Source organism: Lactuca saligna, chromosome 1, assembly GCF_052625555.1.
Source record: "Lactuca saligna cultivar CGN05327 chromosome 1, ASM5262555v1, whole genome shotgun sequence".
Classification (NCBI taxonomy): domain Eukaryota; kingdom Viridiplantae; phylum Streptophyta; class Magnoliopsida; order Asterales; family Asteraceae; genus Lactuca; species Lactuca saligna.
This window is the reverse complement of record NC_136417.1, coordinates 134,583,348-134,604,477: the sequence shown is the minus strand read 5'-3', so window position 1 is coordinate 134,604,477 and position 21,130 is coordinate 134,583,348. Positions and strand designations below refer to the sequence as shown.

Here is a 21,130-nt window from a genome sequence, read left to right as displayed (position 1 = left end):
TCACTGAATTCCTGAGAATACAAGTAGTTTTGAAAAGTGTCAACACAAAGGTTGGTGAGTTCATAAGAGATTTCGTTGGAAAAGTAAATCGTTTTCCTTGTAAAAGCGTTAGAATATGTATCCAGAAAATCCGATATTTTCTTTAAACCTGCGTAATGTAGTCTTATGACTGAAGACCAAAATGTATAAGTAACTTTTCTTATTAATAGAAAATATTATGTACTTAAATGGACATGGATGCATTTGAATAAAATGAAATTTCTGTATGTTCTCATGTTCGTTAATACTTTATATATATGTAGTCCTAAATTAGTGGACCGAGAGTAACAAGTATTGACCATACTTAAAAGTATAAATGTGGTTTCAAATGATGTGTAGTCGTAACTACCAAAACCAAAAGTGTACAGTAATATCTGTACTCATAGAGATAAAAAGTGATTTTAAATCGACATAAAACTCATTTAGGTTTTGAAAATAAAATCCCGTAAACTTATGGATTGTTATATCCCTATGTGAGTCGCTATAATCATACTATGACTATGTGAACCTGCCACGACGTTCTCAGTGTCGCGAAAAATAAAATGACATTTGTCACCCGTAGACCTGCAGGTCCAACTGTAGCTAGCAGCAAGGTGTGGGGTGTCAAACCCAATATAGATCTATATACAAGTATCACGTTCTCCCTCAAGGAGATTCTGATTATAACTACCAGGAATTATATCCCGCACTCTGACGTACGGGGAGAGAGAGAGAGAGAAAGAAAAATAGAGAAACTCACAATATAAGATAACAAGTTTACGTGAAATGTGTGTGAATATAAATATTTCTTGTATGAATGTACCCTTCTTGTACGAGTGCGTAGAGTGATGTATCATAAACTATACCTATTATAGTTTATCTAAAATGTATGTAATATGTATGAATTCTTTTATGGAAATGTATTAGTGTTGTGAATTTATCAAACTATACTTTTTATAGTTTAATAATACGTGTTCCAAAATGAATGAATAATATTTAATATGAATGTCTTAGTTTCAGTTCATAATGATAAACTAACAAGGAAACACATACAAATACTAAAACTTATGATTATACACTTTGCTCAACATAATACAAAGTGTTATGATATTTACATGCTGTTGGCAAAATTTAGCAATTCTGCCCTGTTTTGGAAAAAACATAGAAAAATCATACGAAGTCGAAAACTAGATCCGTAAATTCTGAGAGTTCACAAAATGTGTCTAGTTTGCTCATAATTTTTATCACAAATTAATATGACCTCTAACTTGGGTGAAAAAGTCCGTAATCACAGACTGGTCCGGATTGTTGTTTGAAATGATAGGCAGTTTTGTAAAAATCACCATAAATTGTAGAAAAATCGTATGGAGATGTGCAAGTAGTCATTTTAAAGCTAAAAACTTGAACTATCTGCACCTTGTACAGTTTTGAAAACAAAAATGTTTAAGATGCCCAAAACAGTCCGTGAATGGAGTTGAACTTTTCTGATGAAGGTTGTTAGAAAAATCTAGTTATGTTCTTAGTGTTTTAACTTGTATTCCCCCCCTGAAAACTTGAGAAAACATGAAAATGTAGGGGTATGAACTCACCTTGAGTGATTTCAGTAGATAAGTGTTGAAGAAGATAAGTGTTCAACCCAAGAACACTTGAAGAATCACTTGAAGATTCGAAGATCTAACACAATTATGAGAGAGTTTGTGTAAGATATCCATGATTTGAGTGGAAATATTTGAGATAATCATAAAGAGAATGGATTATGCTTACCAATGTGGAGGAAAAACTCAAGATCAGCCCTTGAATCTCGAATTTCTAGAGAGAGAAAGTGAGAGAGGAAAGAGTTTGATCTTCTTGTGAAATGAGAGCAAATGAGAGAAGTGAGGAGAGAGAATGAATATTCAGCCCTCAAAAACGTGGGAAAGAGGGATAATTGAGTGGAAAGGACTTTGATGTGACCTAGGTAAGGTGGAGAGGTGTGGTTAGTCAAAGAGTGGGTGTGGGGTGGTTGCTTGTGACATTGGATAAGGCAAAGTCAACACTCCACCTTTAATAATTCACCCATTTGATTTTTATTATTTAAATAATGATTTTCATCAAAATATGTTTAAATTATGAATATTTAGAGTTTATTATGTTAAAATATAATTTCTGGAGAAAATCCCGCTTTAAAATCACGAAAAACGGGCTTAAAATGTTAAAAATATCAAAAATGGGCTAAAAGTGACAATTTTGCGAATTTCTGGCCGAGGCTCGGCCTCCTGATGCTGAACCGAGAGAGGGAGGGAGGCAGAACTGAGAGGAGAGGAGAAGGAGGGAAGGAACCGAGATGGGAGAAGGGAGAGGGTAGGAACCGAGAGGTGGGAGGGGACAGAGAGGCGCGTGAGACAGAGAGGCGGAGTAGAGACAGAGAGTAGCGAGAAGCGAACAGAGAGTGCGACAGAGAACCGAGGCTCGGTTCTCGCGTGCATCTAGCCAACAGAGGCTCGGTCCTCACGCGCATCTAACCAACAGAGGCTCGGTCCTCGCATGCTTCTAGCCAACAGAGGCTCGGTCCTCGCATGCTTCTAGCCAACAGAGGCTCGATCTTCGCATGCTTCTAGCCAACAGAGGCTCGGTCTTCGCATGCTTCTAGCCAACAGAGGCTCGGTCTTCGGTCCTAGGGTCTTCTTGGTTCTTAGTCTCGGCCTTAAGGAGCTTCGGCTCCTTAAGAAGGGTTTCGGTTCCTAAGGTCCCGTTTTGTCGTTTTTACCCCGTTTTAAGCCGTTTTTGACCCGGTTAAGGGTCGGAATGACCCGAATGATTCCAAAAAGTTACGGGAAACTTTTGAGAGAGATTTCTCACACTTGGAGAGATTTGGGAGAGATTTGACATTCTTGGAGAGATTTCTCATACAGAGTGATATTTGCGAGAGTTTTCACATACTTTGAGATATTTGGGAGAGATTTGATATTCTTGGAGAGATTTCTCATACAGAGAGATATTAGAGAGAGATTTCACATACTTGGAGAGATTTGGGAGAGATTTGACATTCTTGGAGAGATTTCTCATATAGAGAGATATTTGAGAGAGATTTCACATGCTTAGAGGGATTTGGGAGAGATTTGACATTCTTGGAGAGATTTCTAATACAGAGAGATATTTGAGAGAGATTTCACATACTTGGAGAGATTTGGGAGAGATTTGACATAGAGAGAGATAAAGTGAAAACGAGTGGGAGAGGTTCCATGTGTGACAATTGTGAGTGTCCGGCATCGCAATGCATGGTTCGTAAACCCTGTTAAGCCTTGTTTAAGGATCTTACACATTCCCGATGAGTATGCATCATTGTTTTAACAGTTTGGCTTGCCACGTACTGCAGTTTTTAGGTTAAAGAGATCTAGTTGTACGTACTTTTCGATTTATGTTTTTCTTATTAGAATAGCGACTTGTTTAGTAAACACTGAGCGTAAGTCCAAGCACACAAGGGTTAGTTGAGCTGACCGGTTTGACTTGTTGACTTTATTTGACTTTGAATTGACCAGAATTTGACGGTTGTCACATTTCAGGGGGGGAATACAAGTTAAAACACTAAGAACATAATTAAAATTTTCTAACAGCCTTCATCAGAAAAGTTCAACTCCATTCACGGACTGTTTTGGGCATGTTAAACATTTTTGTTTTCAAAACTGTACAAGGTGTAAATATTTCAAGTTTGTAGCTTTAAAATGACTACTTGCACATCTCCATACGATTTTTCTACAATTTATGGTGATTTTTACAAAACTGCCTATCATTTCAAACAACAATCCGGACCAGTCCGTGATTATTGACATTTTCACCCAAGTTGGAGGTCATTAAAAATCGTGATAAAAATTATGAGTAAACTAGACACATTTTGTGAACTCTCAGAATTTACGGATCTAGTTTTCGACTTCGTATGATTTTTCTATGATTTTTCCAAAACTGGGCAGAATTGCTAAAGTTAGCCAACAGCATGTAAATATCATAACACTTTGTAATATGTTGAGCAAAGTGTATAATCATAAGTTCTAATATTTGAATGTGTTTCCTTGTTAGTTTATCATTGTGAACTGAAACTAAGTCATTCATAGTAAGTATTATTCATTCATTTAGAACACGTATTATGTAACTATAAAAAGTATAGTTGGATAAATTCACAACACTAATACATTTCCATAAAAAGAATTCATACATATTATATACATTTTAGATAAACTATAATAGGTATAGTTTATGATACATCACTCAACACACTCGTACAAAAAGGGTACATTCATACAAGAAAGATTTATATCCACACACATTTCACGTAAACTTATTAACCTATGTTGTGAGACTCTCTCTCCCCGTACGTCCGAGTGCGGGATATAATTCCTGGTAGTTATAATCAAAATCTCCTTGAGGGAGAACGTGATACTTGTATATAGATCTATATTGGGTTTGACACCCCACACCTTGCTGCTAGCTACAGTGGGACCTGCAGGTCTACGGGTGACAAATGTCATTTCATTTTCGCGACGCCTGAGAAACATTGTGGCAGGTTCACATAGTCACAGTATGATTATAGTGACTCACCTAGGGAGATAACAATTCATAAAGTTTACGGGGTTTCATAAAACCGAAGTAGGTTTTAGGTTGATAAAGAAATTTACTTTCCATATCATTTTAAACTCACGACATTTCTACTAAGAAATGATGATTTCTTATACATTTTAGTCTTTGGTTATAAGGCTACATTTTTCGAATTTCAAGGAAAATATCGGATTTTTCTGACACAAACGCGACATTTACATGTGATAGACTTCTACTAAGTTTATTAATAAAAGCTTATGAACTCACCAACCTTTGTGTTGACACTTTTCAAACAACTCGTATTCTCAGGAAAACACTAAACAGGTAATCAAGTGCTTTTGAGGATGGGACGTTAAGACGTCAAACTTTTCATATTTTGTCAACATATTGTAATTGATTTTGAAACATGTAATTCATACAAGTGATGTAACTTTTTCAATTATATATATGTTGGTTGTGTTTGCTTAAATTACTATTGAAATTGTGGTTATGATACTATACATGAAGTCCTCCACCCCCAGACGTTTCCGCCATCCTTGGTTTGGGGGTGTGACACCAAACACTATAATGAAAAGCATAAGATGATTAAATTCTTGTAAAATACATATTTCATATGACATTAGGGTCCTAAGAGGTGCTCAAGTGGTTATTTGGTACCAAACGCTCAATCGACACTTTTACCCGATTTACCCGATTCACCCGATTTCCGCGATTTCAGGTGAGTTCATACCCCTTTAATGAACCTTTCAAATGTTTTATATGTTTTAGGGGGAAGATACAAGTTGAATATACATGTTTATGAAAAGTTATACAAGACAATTTTTCATATTACAGATTTAATCACATGTGATTCACAACCTGTAGTTCAAATCACATGTGATTTATCACTATGCTTTATAAATAAATCAATTGTTTTCAAAACTATCTTGGATAAACAAACAAGCTTTAAATGTTTCTTTTGTACAACACTTTTGTTTAAATAAAACTCCTTACAAAAATGTAACCACACTAATATATTTATATAAGTAAGACTTGAAGGACTTAGGACCGATAGCTCGCCTTATTTCCTGTTTCTTGTTTGATTGTGGGCTTAGGGTAGTGGTTATCCGTCCGACTATCATTGATTTCTTAGTTATATATATCTCATATATTAGTACAGATTACGAGTACTTCTTATTTCATTAGATGCCTAATTCCCTAACTTGACTAGAACCACACACACTAATTTAACTATAATAGGTATAGTTAAGGACTCTATCCCTTGTTTTAACTACTACTCTACACTAAATAATTCTCTCTATTATGGAACAATACACTAATAAGAGAATACAGTACAAGTTATACAAAAGAATACTACACTATAATACAAGAGAATGTACTAATCATGAGGTAATCCTTTAATCCACTACGAGATACTCTATACGCTACACACTACGCCCGAAGTTTTCCGATAGGAAGACGACACTATATGTATAGATCTATACGGAGCAGACGCTATTACATCCCGACTGATAACTTCAGTCCGAGCCGCTCAGGTCCAGGGATGCCTTTACTCTATTACACTATGCATGACAAGGAAGGTCATGAGGGTCCGCTATTACTCACACTATTGGTAACATACAAGAAAGACACTATAACCGCACTAAAATACTAAAAGAAAGATGAAGTAATATCCCGAAGTAAATAAGTATCTAATACTAAAGGATGCTGCACCACTATTATGTACTCCAATATTAACTCACTATATTGCCTTACTCAATGGTGAGTCACTATTACACTTCTACGATAATGGCTTTCAAAGATAGAACAACAAATTCTTAAAGATTTTTATTTACTATACAGTTCTGGAAAATATAGGATTTTCTAGGTTTTACCACTACTTATGATTACAAACTTCAGTTTTCATACTAATGATTCTAATGCTTTTTATACAAGTACTCACACTAAACTCTTATGAACTCACCAGCTTTATGCTGATATTCTTTTCAAAATAACTTGTATCTTCAGGTTAAAGATAGACAGGTACAGCTGCAGCATTTTTGGAGAAGATGGAGTATGCAAGACCCATCTCTTATTTTTGTTTACTTTTGGTGTTTGTCAAACATTACAAAACACACTTGTAAATACACTTACTATGTAAATGAAATGGTTGTATGTTTCTTGCTTTTACTATTATACAATTATGATGATACTGTACACTACGTCATCCACCCCGAAACGTATTCCACCGTTATCGGTTTTGGGGTGTGACAAGGCTTAAAGCGAAGAACACTAAATAACATCATGGGAGTGCGCGACTTTCCCGACATCTTTCTTGAAAAACGACCCGGATTACCACCGCAACGTCAAGTCAAGTTCGAATCTTGGATTCAAAGGGTCGCATAAATTGCTATGACTATCCATTCACGTCTTCCCACCCAAATTAAAGAGGCTCGACTGAAAACCCTAAAACCTGAAAATGTGGCTGGTATAACCTAGAGAGAAATGGACAAGAACCAAGACGCCAAGGGTAACGAAGCTTTGTAACTCATGGAATGAAGCTAGACACCTAAGCATGGTGGTTTTAGAGACATAGTCACGAATTAAGCGCACACTGAAGAATCTGAGGGTGAAAACCAGCTCTACCAATATTGAGTACAAGATCATAGGTTTGAGTGAGAATCCCTGCGAAAGTTCCCTATTCTGTCGACTGGGCAAGGGGAAGGTCACACACCAATAGTGAAGATTCGTTGGAATGCAAATCGAGGACCTGAATTCACTTGGGAGCGAGAAGATCAGATGCAACAAAAGTACCCGCATCTTTTCCCTAGACCTTAAACACTTACCTTGCAAATAATTTCGGGATGAAATTCCCTCTAACGGGGGGATGGTGTGACAACCCGATATTTCGAGACAATATAATGTAACACCAGTCCAACATAGGACAAAAATCTAAGTTTTCTAAAAACTTATTTGGGTTGAGTAAAGCAGTACATATCATAACAAGGTTTTCGAAATATATAAAGAACACTAAAATCCTAGTTATAACGAAGAAGTTATGACCAATCGAAGATCCGCAGCAAAACCGGTAGAACACTGTTAATCGTAAAAAAGCGAAGTTTCAATAAAACACTTTTTAGACTTAGGTATCTAAAAAAAAGTTGTATATTATTTTAAGACATTAACGTGCATAAAGAGAACGCCCAAATCTGACTTCGTATGAGGAAGTTATGATTTTTCTAAGTTCCGACGTGGTAGTAGACAACTAAAAACTCGAAACAGTAATCGAGTGATTTGTGGCCGGCACAACCTATACGAGAATCGAAGATCTCGTTAATAGTAGCACAACGGTAAAAACTCTGACAAAAACAGACATCGGATGAAGAGGTTATGAATTTTTAACGGACTTTTCGTGTCCCGGTCTATTAAAATATATAATTAAAAATAAATTCAAAAATAGCCGACGGAGTCTAAATGAAAGTTGTAGAGTACATTCTCACCTACGCTTGGATATAAAGAACGCGAAGAACGGAGCTCATACGCAAATGTTACGTAATTTAGATGTTTGGAAATTCAGTTACGCCTCGCGTAATGTGTTACGCCCCGAGTACCAGAGGATAGGGGCCTCGTCCCATCGGCCAACAGGCTCTCCATCGGACAGAAGCCCTCCCATCCGAAGTGCGTAAGCAATGACGTCTGCTACGCCCCGCGTAACCTCGTACACCTAGCGTACCGAGGCAATTCAGCCACTATATAAGGGGTGCGAGGGTTCCTGACAAATTTGCGCATTTCTTCCCTTTCTCATGCTTTTGCTCTGCGTTTAACCCCTCGAAGCCATCCCGACATCCCGGTTTTCATATACAAGTTCGGAAGGAAGTTTTACACTCCCGAGATTCCTAAGATTCCTGAGAATCCCGAGAAATCAGCTTTCTCTAGTCGAAGTTCTGCTCGATTTTTGTCTCACTTTCTTCAAACTACCAGGTGAGTTCATACCCCTACAAACACACTTTAAATACATTTTAAATGCTTTTTAAATACTTTTAGGGGGAATACAAGTAAACACCTGATTATTATCGTGTGAAATCATCTATCATTTGCTATGCATTTCATACTGTTGTTTTAACTATCATTTAACGCCGTTATTATGAAAAATACTTCACAAACACTTCTTTACCCTCTTGGGTTACAATGCATTTTATAAATAAGAAAATATCTTTAATTTATAAGTATACATTCATCATATCAAGGATTAAAACTTTCATTCAAGCGATTTTCATAGTATTACTCGTGAACTTGTTGTTAGCAATCATGTGAGGCATATGGCTTTGCTTAGTATCAAAGAAAGCCATCATCTATAACACGAATCTCCTGGAGGGAGAGCGCGAATTTGTGTATAGATCTATACGGGGCTGGCAATCTTGCACCCTGACTGTTAGCTACAGTCCATCATTGGGGTGACAAATGTCGAGATTGGTACTCCGTAGCATGGTTATGAGAGACTCCGCGGAAACAATAACCATGAATAAAGTAATGCTCATATCGAATACCTTCGTTTTTAACTGAATCATGCTTGGGGGGTAATAACTATACCATAGGTTATTATCGGCATGATCAGAATTCAGGATAAACACTTTCTTAACTAGTTTTATTTAATTATAAAACTATGCATCGTCAATTTTTAGCATGACATATTTGCTTACATGTTACGGTCTTGGTCATTTAAGACTACATCTCACTTATAGGAAAATATAGGATTGTCCTAGTTCAAATACATTCACTTTATAACTACGGTTTTACAACATTATTCTTAAGAAGATATCGGATTTTCTGAAATCAAACGCGGACATTTCAAATGGCATACAATTACTCAAATAAACTTCTTGTGAACTCACCAACTTAAATGTTGACACTTTTTCTTTGAAATAACTTGTATTCTCGGGAAATCATTAAACAGGGTTAGCAACTGCTTTTGAAGACTTACGCCCAGGTGTTAGTTTAATCTTTTGAACATCATAATGTAATTGATTTTTGCAAACATGTAATACTACAATCAAGTAAACTTTTCAATTATGTATATGATGGTTGTGCGCACTTTCTTTATTATTAATTTATTAAGATACTTTACATGATGTCCTCCGCCCCCGAATGTTTCCGCCGTTCTGGTTTGGGGGTGTGACAACTTTCATGAGAATTGTTTCATTCTTGGGTTCCACATTAGAAGTCTATGCAATTTAGCAAAGCATTGATAAGCATTGTTTAATTCTTGAGTTCCACAATAGAAGTAGTCTTTGCAATTTATTAAAGCTTTCATGAGTATTGTTTAATTCTTGAGTTCCACAATAGAAGTGTGTGCAATTTAAGCAAAGCGTTTATGAGCATTGTTTCATTTTTGAGTTCCACATTAGAAGTCTATGCAATTTAGCAAAGCTTGACGAGCATTTTTTAATTCTTGAGTTCCACAATGGAAGTAGTCTTTGCAGTTTAGCAAAGCTTTGATGAGCATTGCTTAATTCTTGAGTTCCACAATAGAAGTCTATGAAATTTAAGCAAAGCTTTGATGAGCATTGTTTCACTCATGAGTTCCACAATAGAAGTCTATGAAATTTACCAAAGCTTTCATGAGCATTGTTTCATTCTTGGGTTCCACATTATAAGTCTATGCAATTTAGCAAAGCTTTGCTGAGCATTCTTCAATTCTTGAGTTCCCTAATAGAAGTCTATGCAATTTAGCAAAGCTTTCGTGAGCATTGTTTCGTTCTTGGGTTCCACATTAGAAGTCTATGCTATTTAGCAAAGCTTTGATGAGTATTTTTTAATTCTTGAGTTCCACAATAGAAGTCTATGCAATTTAAGCAATGCTTTGATGAGCATTGTTTCATTCTTGAGTTCCATATTAGAAGTCTATGCAATTGATCAACGCTTTGATGAGCATTGTTTAATTTTTGAGTTACACAATAGAAATAGTCTTTGCAATTAGCAAAGCTTTGATAAGCATTGTTTAGTTCTTGAGTTCCACAATAGAAGTCTATGTAAATATTAGCAAAGCTTTGATGAGCATTGTTTGATTCTTGAGTTCCACATTACACAATACACAATACACAATAGAAGTCTATGTAATTTTAGCAAGGGGTAAGGCCCTTAAAAAAACCCTCAGTCCATAAGCTAACCTTTAAGAAAAAAACATCTCAAACCCATAACTCACATAACACAATACACAAGGTAAAACCAATAAAAGGTAACACAACTAAACAACTCAAAACAGAAATAACAAAAAAAAAAAAGAAAACCCTCGAAAAAACTTTTCCCAAATTTCCTGCCACTATCCATATTCTCCATCCTCCTCATAGTCTTCATCAGGGAATCCACAATCTTCTTACAGCTATTGCCCACCACCATCCAATCCAACACCTTTCTGCACCACAAACACAAAATGAAACATAACAAAATAACAGCAAACCACCAGTGAGTCAGAATAAGTTTCATACTAGACATGGCATCAATCACATGTCTAGGATTCTCTCTTTGGGTAATCTCAATTAAGATCATATCCAAACAGAAAATCCCATAGGTGCAAGTCACATGATTAGAGAGTAAACTCTCCAACCAGTAACATATTCCATCAATTCCTTTGTATAAGCACTTATTCCAAAAATACCCCCACCAAATTCCAGCAATAATATCCTCCTTTTTAATCTGCCACCACTGCCAAACCCAAAACCAAAAACAATCAATCACCAACATGTTAAACCAGAAAAGACCTCCATTATTTATCATTCTTTATTCCCGAAATACCCCAGATCATATAAACCTTATTATTGACCATTTTAGCCCTTTTCCTTAAACCCAGCAGCTTTAAACGAATCTCATTTTCAATACTAGCTATAACCCCCTCAACCGAATTTCTTCTAGAGTTAAAAAGTCTAGAGTTTATCTCCCTCTGAATATGAGAAACAGAACTAGCAATCATACATTTGATGATGAAATTCTCACCAGTCTTCAAATTAAGCAAACTGCTTAACTTTAAGATTAGATCATTCCATTCATCAGTCAACAAATTAAACCCCACCTTATTGCAGAAAAACCTCCATATTCTGGAGGTATAATCACAATTAAAGAATAAATGATTATGCGAATCAGGAACAGTATCACAGAACGGACACAACAATTTCCCAGCCACTTCCTAGCCTCTAACCCGATCCTGCGTTTTTAATCTATTCAGAATAGCAATCCACAATATAAAAGAATTTCGAGGAATGCAATTGCTGTACCAAACAATATCATGCCAAGGAACTATGTTTCCAAAGTTATTTAAATCGCTCCACACCTGTTTACATGAAAATTTCCTACAAATACCCTTCTTATCCCTCCATCCAACAACATCATTCATATTAGAATCAATGCAAAACATGGGAGCTTCTTTCAATCCAGGGAAAATATTAACCCATTCAATCGGCCAGGAATAAGTATCAAAATCAAGAACTTCACAGACTAAAGATGAATCACTAAGCCCATTACTAACCCAATCTCTTCTAGGAATAATAGTACAAAGAATACCAATTGGGTGCCACCAATCATGCCATAAAGAAGTATTCCTCCCATTTCCAACACACGAAACAACATGAGGCCTAACAGTTTTCCTTATCTCCAAAAACCTCTTCCATGTCCAACTCATACTCTTTTTCTGTAAAATATCCCAAAAATTCCTGCTGCCTATATAATTGATTCTCACCCACTGCACCCACAGAGAATTTTTGTTATTAATCACATTCCAAATATGTTTAGCAAGTAAAGCAACATTCCATCTCCTTAAATTTTTGATTCCTAGCCCACCATACTCCTTAGGCTTGCAGATATCATGCCACTTGACTATAGCTTTCCCTTTGACTATCTCACCATTAGCCCATAAGAAACTTCTACACATCTTTTCAATCTCATTAATAGTAGCAATGGGAATTTTAAAGATCGAAGCCCAATAAACATGAATAGAAGTTAAGACCGAGTTAATGAGTTGCAACCTGCCAGCAAATGATAAGGTCTTACTTTTCCAATTGAAAATTCTCATCTTAATCTTTTCAATCAACTTTTTACAATCTCTTTCAAACAACTTAGTAACACACATAGGAACACCCAAATATTTAAACGGAAATCTCCCAACTTCAAAAGGAAGGATGCCTAAGATAATCCTTCTCATATTAGGCTTAACACAACTGAAATAAATCTGACTTTTTTCCATACTCACCTTCAGCCTTGAAACCTTTTTGAATTCATCAAGGGCATCCCTTATAATTCTGACCGAGTTCCCATTACCATAAGAGAAAACCAACATATCATTAGCAAAGCATAAATGGGAAATATTAAGGACCAAACACTTACTATGGAATATGAAATTCTGGGATTCTTCAATAAGCTTACCAATAATGATATTAAACACCTCCATAACTATAGTAAATATGTAAGGAGATAAAGGATCTCCCTGCCTAAGACCTCTCTTTCCTTCAAAATACCCATGATCTTCACCATTAAAATTAAGCATGAACCACGGGGAAGAAACACAAGCCATAATCCATTTAACCATGATTGGATGAAACCCAAAACCCTGCAAAATTCTATTTATAAAACTCCAATCCACCGTATCATAAGCCTTTTGTATATCAATCTTTATCGTACATTTAGGAGCTCCCCTCTTTTTTTTGTACCCCACCATCAGCTCCTAAGTAAGGAGAATATTGTCCAAAATAGATCTACCAGGAATGAAAGCTGATTGATTATTACTTACAATATCACCCAAACAATTTCTGATCATGTTTACTAAAATCTTACTGATACACTATTAAAAAGTATTACAGCAAGCTATAGGCCTAAAATTAGAAACTTTCCTTGGAACCTCCATTTTAGGAACTAGAACTATTCTCGTAGCATTGATCCCCATCAACAATTTTCAAGTCCAAAAAAATTCTCTAACAGCCTTACACACCTCTGGTCCAACAATGCTCCAAGAACTTTTAAATTTTTTTTGAAGAATACCCATCAGGGACAGGGGCACGATTGTCATTAATATCAAACATCGCAGCTTTGATTTCTTCATCAGTAACCACTCTAATCATATTAACAGCCTTCCTACTATCCAATTTTTTAGGAAAAAAATCATCATTTAATCCCGACAGATCAGTATCTTCCTTACAACCCAAGAACTTATTAATATGAGAAACAAACTTATCTTTCATAGCCTTCCCACTCACCCATCTTCCATCTTCATTCAGAACCATCTGAATACGATTACTATTACCCCTGCTTTTCACAATTCTATGAAAGAACTTAGAATTATTGTCCCCTTCCTGTAACCAATTGATTTTAGCACGCTGAGCAAGCAGTTTTTCTTCATCATTACAAGCAACATTAAAATCAAAGAGAATTTTAGCATGCTCTTCCCTAATTTTGCAATCAAAAGGATTACTATCAATTTCTTGTTGTTTGCATTCCAACTCTTTTCTTAACTTCTGAATTCTTTTCCCAGAACCCCAATATTTATTACACAGCTCCCTGCAATGTTTTTTGAGAATCTTCATTTTTTGAGTCACTTTAAACATAAAGAATCCATCAATATTAATATCCCAAACCTCCTTAACCAAAGGTAAAAACTCCTCCTTCTCAGAAATGAAATTAGCAAATCTAAAAGAAGGCTTCCATTTCACTTTATCAACAGGTAAATTTAAAATAGCTGGACAATGATCCGAATTTCGATATGGTTTAAAAACAGCATGGGTAAGAGGATGATCCAAAATAAATTTCAAGTTGACCATAACTCTATCAATCTTCTTCAAAAGACCCTTATTCCCAGCAGGAGTTTTGTTCCATGTAAACTGAAACCCATAAGAATTCAGGTCCTCCACTTCAATAAAATTTAAACAATCAACAAAATCTTTAACTCCTTTGGGAGTTTTAAAACAGCCTTCAGAATATTCCGATGGTTTTAAAGCAACATTAAAATCACCTAATAAACCCTAAGCTTCCTTCTTAACAACCAAGCTATGTTTCTTCAAATTATCCCAAAGCAATCTTCTATCAAGGTAATTTGAAGCAGCATATATAAAAGACAAATACATGCCAACATCAGAATCACAAACTTTAACATAACAGTGGATAACCTACTTTGATTGAGAAATCATCATCACATCAACAAGTCTAGGATTCCACCCCACTATTATTCTAGTACCAGCCTCACAGCTATAATTATTAGAAACCCAATCCCATTGCCCAAAAGTCTTAGCACAAACACTCTTGAGATTTAAGACTTTGACATGAGATTCTACCACAACACAAATACCAAGGTTATTACTCCTAATAACATCAATAACCTCCTTCTGCTTGACAGATTTATTTAAGCCCCTAACATTCCAAGCACCTATAGACATCATTGGGAAATAATAGAATTTTTGGCATTTACCTCCTCAAATGCCTGAGAACTCCCCATCTTGTTGCTATTGTTATCCGATACCATCCTGTCTTTCTTTATTTTATTACTTTCATTTCCTTTTTTCTTCCCCTCTCCCTTAATTGATGAAATCATTTTATTATTCTTACTTTCATTAGAATTTCAGCACTACCACAATCTTCATTTTGATGAATAACTACTACCTTCTCAATCTTAGCATCCTCTTCCATTTTATCCAAAGCTTCCTCTTCAATCTCTCCCAAAATTTCAAAACTGTTTTTATTGTTAAATCCTTCTCCTGTTTTTGTCACACTAACAAGACTGTGATTGCCCTCCTCTCTCTTATTATCCTTTTTAATTACATACTCCTGCATATTATTCTTCTTCAACCCCTGACTACCAATCAAATCCTGCCCATTAACAAACTTCTCATAATTTATGTTGTTTTCTAAATTCCAATGACTTACTCCTTTATTGCTCCAATTTCAATTTTGCCCTTTACCATTTCCACCTCTATTCCCATTATTACCTTTTGAATAATTACCCCTTCTCCAATTCCCATTCTTTCCATTATTCTTCAGACTATTCAATTGATTATAACCCTCCTGAGCCTTGCTAGTGCCTTCACCATTATTGCTACCTATCACCTTCTTATATTTAACTTCTGTGAATCCATCCCCATTAACAACTTCCTTCCCTTTATTGTTTTTTAAGTTTCTCACATCCTCATTTCTAGCCTCTTTCTTAACATTCATAGTAGCAGCACAAACTTTATCCATATGCCCATAAACTTTACAATGATTACATCTAGAAGGAATCCAAGCATATTCAACATCAAAACTTTGTATCACAGCAGAATTAGAAACAAAATCCCATGTAGAAATATCAATCTTCTTTCTCCATTCCTTCCCAGCTGCCATTTCAACAAGAATTCTAGCATAAGCATTCCTTCCTTTATGTTCCAAACACATTTCCTCCGTAAAAGAATCAAAAGCCAAAGGAATTCCTATCTTACTAGCAATTCTACATAAATTTTCAGCACTCCATACTTCCAAAAGCAAGTCAAATATTTTAATCCAAACCGGGATTTTATCATGCTTGTTCTTGGTTAATGTCAAACTTGGCCTCCACCTTTGATGAAATAGTGGCATATTATTAAACATTAACCAAGGAATGCCCTCCAAAATAGACAACATCCCCTGCTCATCACTGAATTTAAAAAAGAAAAATCCTTTGTTGTTCATGAAAACCTCTTCCAGACCCACATTCTTCCACAACCTTCTAACTTCTTTCTAAATCACAGGAAACGCCAACTTCTTATCAATCATATATCCATAAAGAGTATTAGTAAAAGGAATACTTGCATTCTTTAGATTCTCAATTGGAATAATTACAGGTCCATCCTCTTCACCATTTTCCCCTGGAATGAATCTAACATCAATCTTACCCTTATGCCTATTACCCTTTAACACACCTGTATAAGAGTTCAACAAATTCCCATGCATTCCACCTTCCACCTTATTGCTATTCTTAGCATCTCCCAAAATAGAAGGAAGCAAATTAATGCTATTAATAGCAGTACCTGACTTCTCTTTGCAACTAGTTTCCATATTACTCATAGCATTAACCTCTTATTCTATCTCAATTTCCTCATCCACACTAGCATCATCCTCACTTGAATCATTTTCCCCTTCCTCTTCAGAAGAATCATCATCATCAGTATTACTTTCTATCTCCTTCACTTTCTTTTCCAAATTTGACATATCGACATCCATTTCCTGATTCTTCTCACTATCTAAATCCTTCCCCACAGACTTCTCCACCTTCAGATCACTAAGAAATTGAAAGCCAATCCCCAGAATAAATTCTTCATTACTGATAATAATTTTATCCCCATCAGCTTTAGACTTCACAACTTCATTTTCAACCAACTTAGAACTATCATGTTTATTGACATCAATCACCTCAATGTTAGGATTCACCCTAATCATTTCACTTGTAACATTCTTCAATTCCAAATTAGGATCCTGTAAAACATTACTCAATTTCGACCCATCCCAATTTTTCATCAAATTAGTAGTGTTACCTGAAGGAATAGATACAACTTGATCTCCATCATTTTTCACCTCCCCAGCAGTTCCATACTTCAATTCCTTCATTTTGCTCTCAGATCCAGGAATAGAAATGTTAGAATCTGAATCCCAGGTTGATACAGATTCCAAATCATCTCCCGAAACCTCTTCATAACCTTCTTCATAGTCATAATCCTCAGCATCCATCGGAGATAACCCATCCACCAACTTCCGAACTCTATTCTTAACTCTGAAAGCTTTCCCCTCCATTTTCCATTCAGCTTTACCGATCCCTAATGCAACAGCTCCAGAAACACTTGGCTTACGACGAGCTTTATAAATCGTAGCTGAAGTTTGATCAATTACCCCAGGAGGAACCAACTCATTCACATTCACTTCAGTCCTAACATACAGGACAGTAGCACTTTTATCCGGAGGTTTAACATTCACTTCCTTCACTCGATCCGCTTTGGATGAAGCACCCATTAGGACAACAGAATCAGAAGAGAAATTGCTTCACCGAGAAAAGAAATTCATCGAAAAAGCAGCACCGATGAACCAAAAACTAGATCGCACCACCGACAGAGAGAATCATGGGAAGAGAGAGCATTGTTTAATACTTGAGTTCCACAATAGAAGTCTATGCAATTTAGCAAAGCTTTGATGAGCATCGCTTAATTCTTGAGTTCCACATTTGAAGTCTATGCAATTTAAGCAAAGCTTTGATGAGCATTGTTTGATTCTTGAGTTCCACAATAGAAGTCTATGCAATTTAGCAAAGCTTTCATGACCACTGTTTCATTCTTGGGTTCCACATTAGAAGTCTATGCAATTTAGCAAAGCGTTGATGAGCATTGTTTAATTCTTTTTTTTTTTTTGAAAGAGCCAAAGCTCAGCAAACTTTATTAAAAAGAATAAAAGAATACAAGGAACAAAACATCAAACAAAATACAAATATAACCATCCTATCCATAACCAACTACCAAACCATTTCCTAATAAGAAGCAATAACCACTCACAACCCCAAAACACCCTAAAATCCTTAAAGGTAGCCCATAAACTTATTGAAAGAGGGAAAAAAGGTAACTTCATCCCTTGCTCCAACCAAACCTCCAAAAGATAAAGAAACCAAAGCAAGGGGTAAGGCCCTTAAAAAAACCCTCAGTCCATAAGCTAACCTTGAAGAAAAAAACCCTCAAGTTCAAAACCCACAAACCACAAAAAACAAGGAAATCCCAATAAACTAAACCACAAATAAACATAACATCAAAGAGAAAACAGGAAAGCCCCTCACGACAATTAGTCCCAAAGCTCCTGTCGCAATCCTTGTCTTTTACATCCTTCAAAGTCCTCATCAGGGAATCCATAATCTCTCCACAGCTATTGCCCAGCATTGTTTAATTCTTGAGTTCCACAATAGAAGTAGTCTTTGCAATTTATCAAAGATTTAATGAGCATTGTTTAATTCTTGAGTTCCACAATTGAAGTGTGTGCACTTTAAGGAAAGCTTTGATGAGCATTTTTTAATTCTTGAGTTCCACAATAGAAGTTGTCTTTGCAATTTAGCCGAGCTCTAATGAGCATTTTTTAATTCTTGAGTTCCACAATAGAAGTAGTCTTTGCAATTTAGCAAAGCTTGGATGAGCATTGATTAATTCTTGAGTTCCACAATAGAAGTCTATGCAATTTAAGCAAAGCTTTGATGAGCATTGTTTCATTCTGGAGTTCCACATTAGAAGTCTATGCAATTTAGCAAAGCTTTGATGAGCATCGTTTAATTCTTGAGTTCCACAATTGAAGTTTATTCAATTTAAGCAACCTTTGATGAGCATTGTTTGATTCTTGAGTTCCACAATAGAATTCTATGCAATTTAGCAAAGCTTTTGTGACAACCCGATATTTCGAGACAATATAATGTAACACCAGTCCAACTTACGTTAAAAATCTAACTTTTCTAAAAACTTATTTGGGTTGAATAAAGCAGTAGATATCGTAACAAGGTTTTCAAAACATATAAAGAACACTTAAATCCGAGTTATAACGAAGAAGTTATGACCAATCGAAGATCCGCAGCAAAACCGGTAAAACACTGTTAATCGTAAAAACATGAAGTTTCAATAAAACACTTTTTAGCCTTAGGTATCTAAACAAAAGTCGTAAATTATGTTGAGACATGAACGCGCATAAAGAGAAAGCCCAAATTTGACTTCGTATGAGGAAGTTATGATTTTTCTAATTACTGACGTGGTAGTAGACAGCTAAAAACTCAAAATAGTGATCGAGTGATTTGTAGCCGACACAACCTACACGATAATCGAAGATCTCGTCAATAGTAGCACAACGGTAAAAAGTCTGACAAAAACGGACATCGGATGAAGAAGTTATGGATTTTTAACGGACTTTTCATGTCCCGTCCAATTAAAAATATATAATTAAAAATAAATTCAAAAATAGCCGACAAAGTCTAAATGAAAGTTGTAGAGTACATTCTCACCTACGCTTAGATATAAAGAATACGAAAAACGGAGCTCGTACGCAAAAGTTACGTAATTTAGAAGTTTGGAAATTCAGTTACGCCCCGCGTAGTGTGTTACGCTTCGAGTACCAGAGGATGGGGGCCTCGTCCCATCGGCCAACAGGCTCTCCCATCGGACATAAGCCCTCCTATCCGAAGTGCGTAAGCAATGACATCCGCTACGACCCGCGTAACCTCGTACGCCCAACGTACCGAGGCAGTTCAACCACTATATAAGGGGTGCGAGGGTTCCAGGCAAATTTGCTCATTTCTTCCCTTTCTCATGATTTTGCTCTGTGTTTAACCCCTCAAAGCCATCCCAACATCCCGGTTTTCATATCTAAGTTCGGAAGGAAGTTTTACGCTCCCGAGATTCCCAAGAATCGTGAGAAATCAGCTTTCTCCAGTCGAAGTTCTGCTCGATTTCTATCTCACTTTCTTCAAACAACCACACGAGTTCATACCCCTACAAACACACTTTAAATATGTTTTAAATGCCTTTTAAATACTTTTAGGGGGTGGGAATTCAAGTAAACACCCGGTTATTATCGTGTGAAAACATCTATCTTTTGCTATTCATTTCATACTATTGTTTTAACTATCATTTAAAGTCGTTATTATGAAAAATACTTCACAAACACTACTTTACCCTCTGGGGTTACAATGCATTTTATAAATAAGAAAATATGTTTTATTTATAAGTATACATTCATCATATCAAGGACTAAAACTTTCATTCAAGCGATTTTCATAGTATTACCCGTGAACTTATTAGCAATCATGTGAGACATATGGCTTTGCTTAGTATCAAAGGTAGCCCTCATCTATAACCAGAATATCCTGGAGGGAGAGCGCGAATTTGTGTATAGATCTATACGGGGCTGACAATCCCGCACCCTGACTGTTAGCTACAGTCCATCATTAGGGTGACAAATGTCGACATTGGTACTCCGTAGCATGGTTATGAGAGACTCGCACCGCGGAAAAAATAACCGATGAATAAAGTAATGCTCCTATCGAATACCTTAGTTTTTAACTGTATCATGCTTGAAGGGTAATAACTATACCATAGGGTATTATCGGCATTTTCAGAATTTAGGATAAACACTTTCTTAACTAGTTTTATTTAATTATAAAACTATGCATCATCAATTTTTAGCATGACATATTTTCTTACAGGTTTACAGTCTTGGTCATTTAATACTGCATCTCACTTATAGGAAAATATAGGATTTTCCTGGTTCAAATACATTCACTTTATAACTACGGTTTTACAACATCATTCTTAAGAAGATATCGAATTTTATGAAATCAAACGCAGACTTTTCAAATGGCATACAATTACTCAAATAAACTTCTTGTGAACTCACCAACTTAAATGTTGACACTTTTTCTTTGAAATAACTTGTATTCTCATGAAATCATTAAACAGGGTTAGCAACTGCTTTTGAAGACTTACGCCCAGGCGTTAGTTTAATCTTTTGAACATCATAATGTAATTGATTTTTGCAAACATGTAATACTACAATCATGTAAACTTTTCAA

The 21,130-nt window shown here is 35.9% G+C and overlaps 2 protein-coding genes across 2 annotated transcripts; both read right to left on the bottom strand.

Moving 5' to 3' along the window:
• Positions 1–10,945: 10,945 nt before the first annotated feature.
• LOC145011554 (uncharacterized) lies at positions 10,946–13,270 on the bottom strand. Its single transcript, XM_078970296.1, has 5 exons — positions 11,835–13,270; positions 11,759–11,764; positions 11,375–11,657; positions 11,071–11,268; positions 10,946–10,978 (listed from the first exon to the last, which is right to left on the bottom strand). The coding sequence occupies exons 1-5, from the start codon at positions 13,268–13,270 to the stop codon at positions 10,946–10,948; spliced, it is 1,956 nt and encodes a 651-aa protein (XP_078826422.1).
• Positions 13,271–13,568: 298 nt separating this feature from the next.
• On the bottom strand, positions 13,569–16,608 carry LOC145011545 (uncharacterized). Its single transcript, XM_078970287.1, has 6 exons — positions 16,393–16,608; positions 15,528–16,290; positions 15,202–15,446; positions 15,011–15,115; positions 14,780–14,927; positions 13,569–14,455 (listed from the first exon to the last, which is right to left on the bottom strand). The coding sequence occupies exons 1-6, from the start codon at positions 16,606–16,608 to the stop codon at positions 13,569–13,571; spliced, it is 2,364 nt and encodes a 787-aa protein (XP_078826413.1).
• Between the last annotated feature and the right edge of the window lie 4,522 nt (positions 16,609–21,130).

Bases quoted from the DNA above. Each gene is read 5' to 3' on its own strand.
- LOC145011554 (XM_078970296.1), bottom strand. From the start codon at position 13,270: ATGGTGGGGTACAAAAAAAAGAGGGGAGCTCCTAAATGTACGATAAAG. The intron at 11,269-11,374 runs GTTTATATGATC...TGGGTTTGGCAG, and splicing joins CTAAAATGGTCAATAATAAG to TGGTGGCAGATTAAAAAGGA. The intron at 10,979-11,070 runs GTGATTGATGCC...TTTGTGGTGCAG, and splicing joins AAAGAGAGAATCCTAGACAT to AAAGGTGTTGGATTGGATGG.
- LOC145011545 (XM_078970287.1), bottom strand. From the start codon at position 16,608: ATGGAAACTAGTTGCAAAGAGAAGTCAGGTACTGCTATTAATAGCATT. The intron at 15,116-15,201 runs GTAGTAGTTATT...TCATCAATTAAG, and splicing joins AGGATGCTAAGATTGAGAAG to GGAGAGGGGAAGAAAAAAGG. The intron at 14,456-14,779 runs GTACTAGAATAA...ATTTTATTGAAG, and splicing joins TAATTATAGCTGTGAGGCTG to TGGAGGACCTGAATTCTTAT.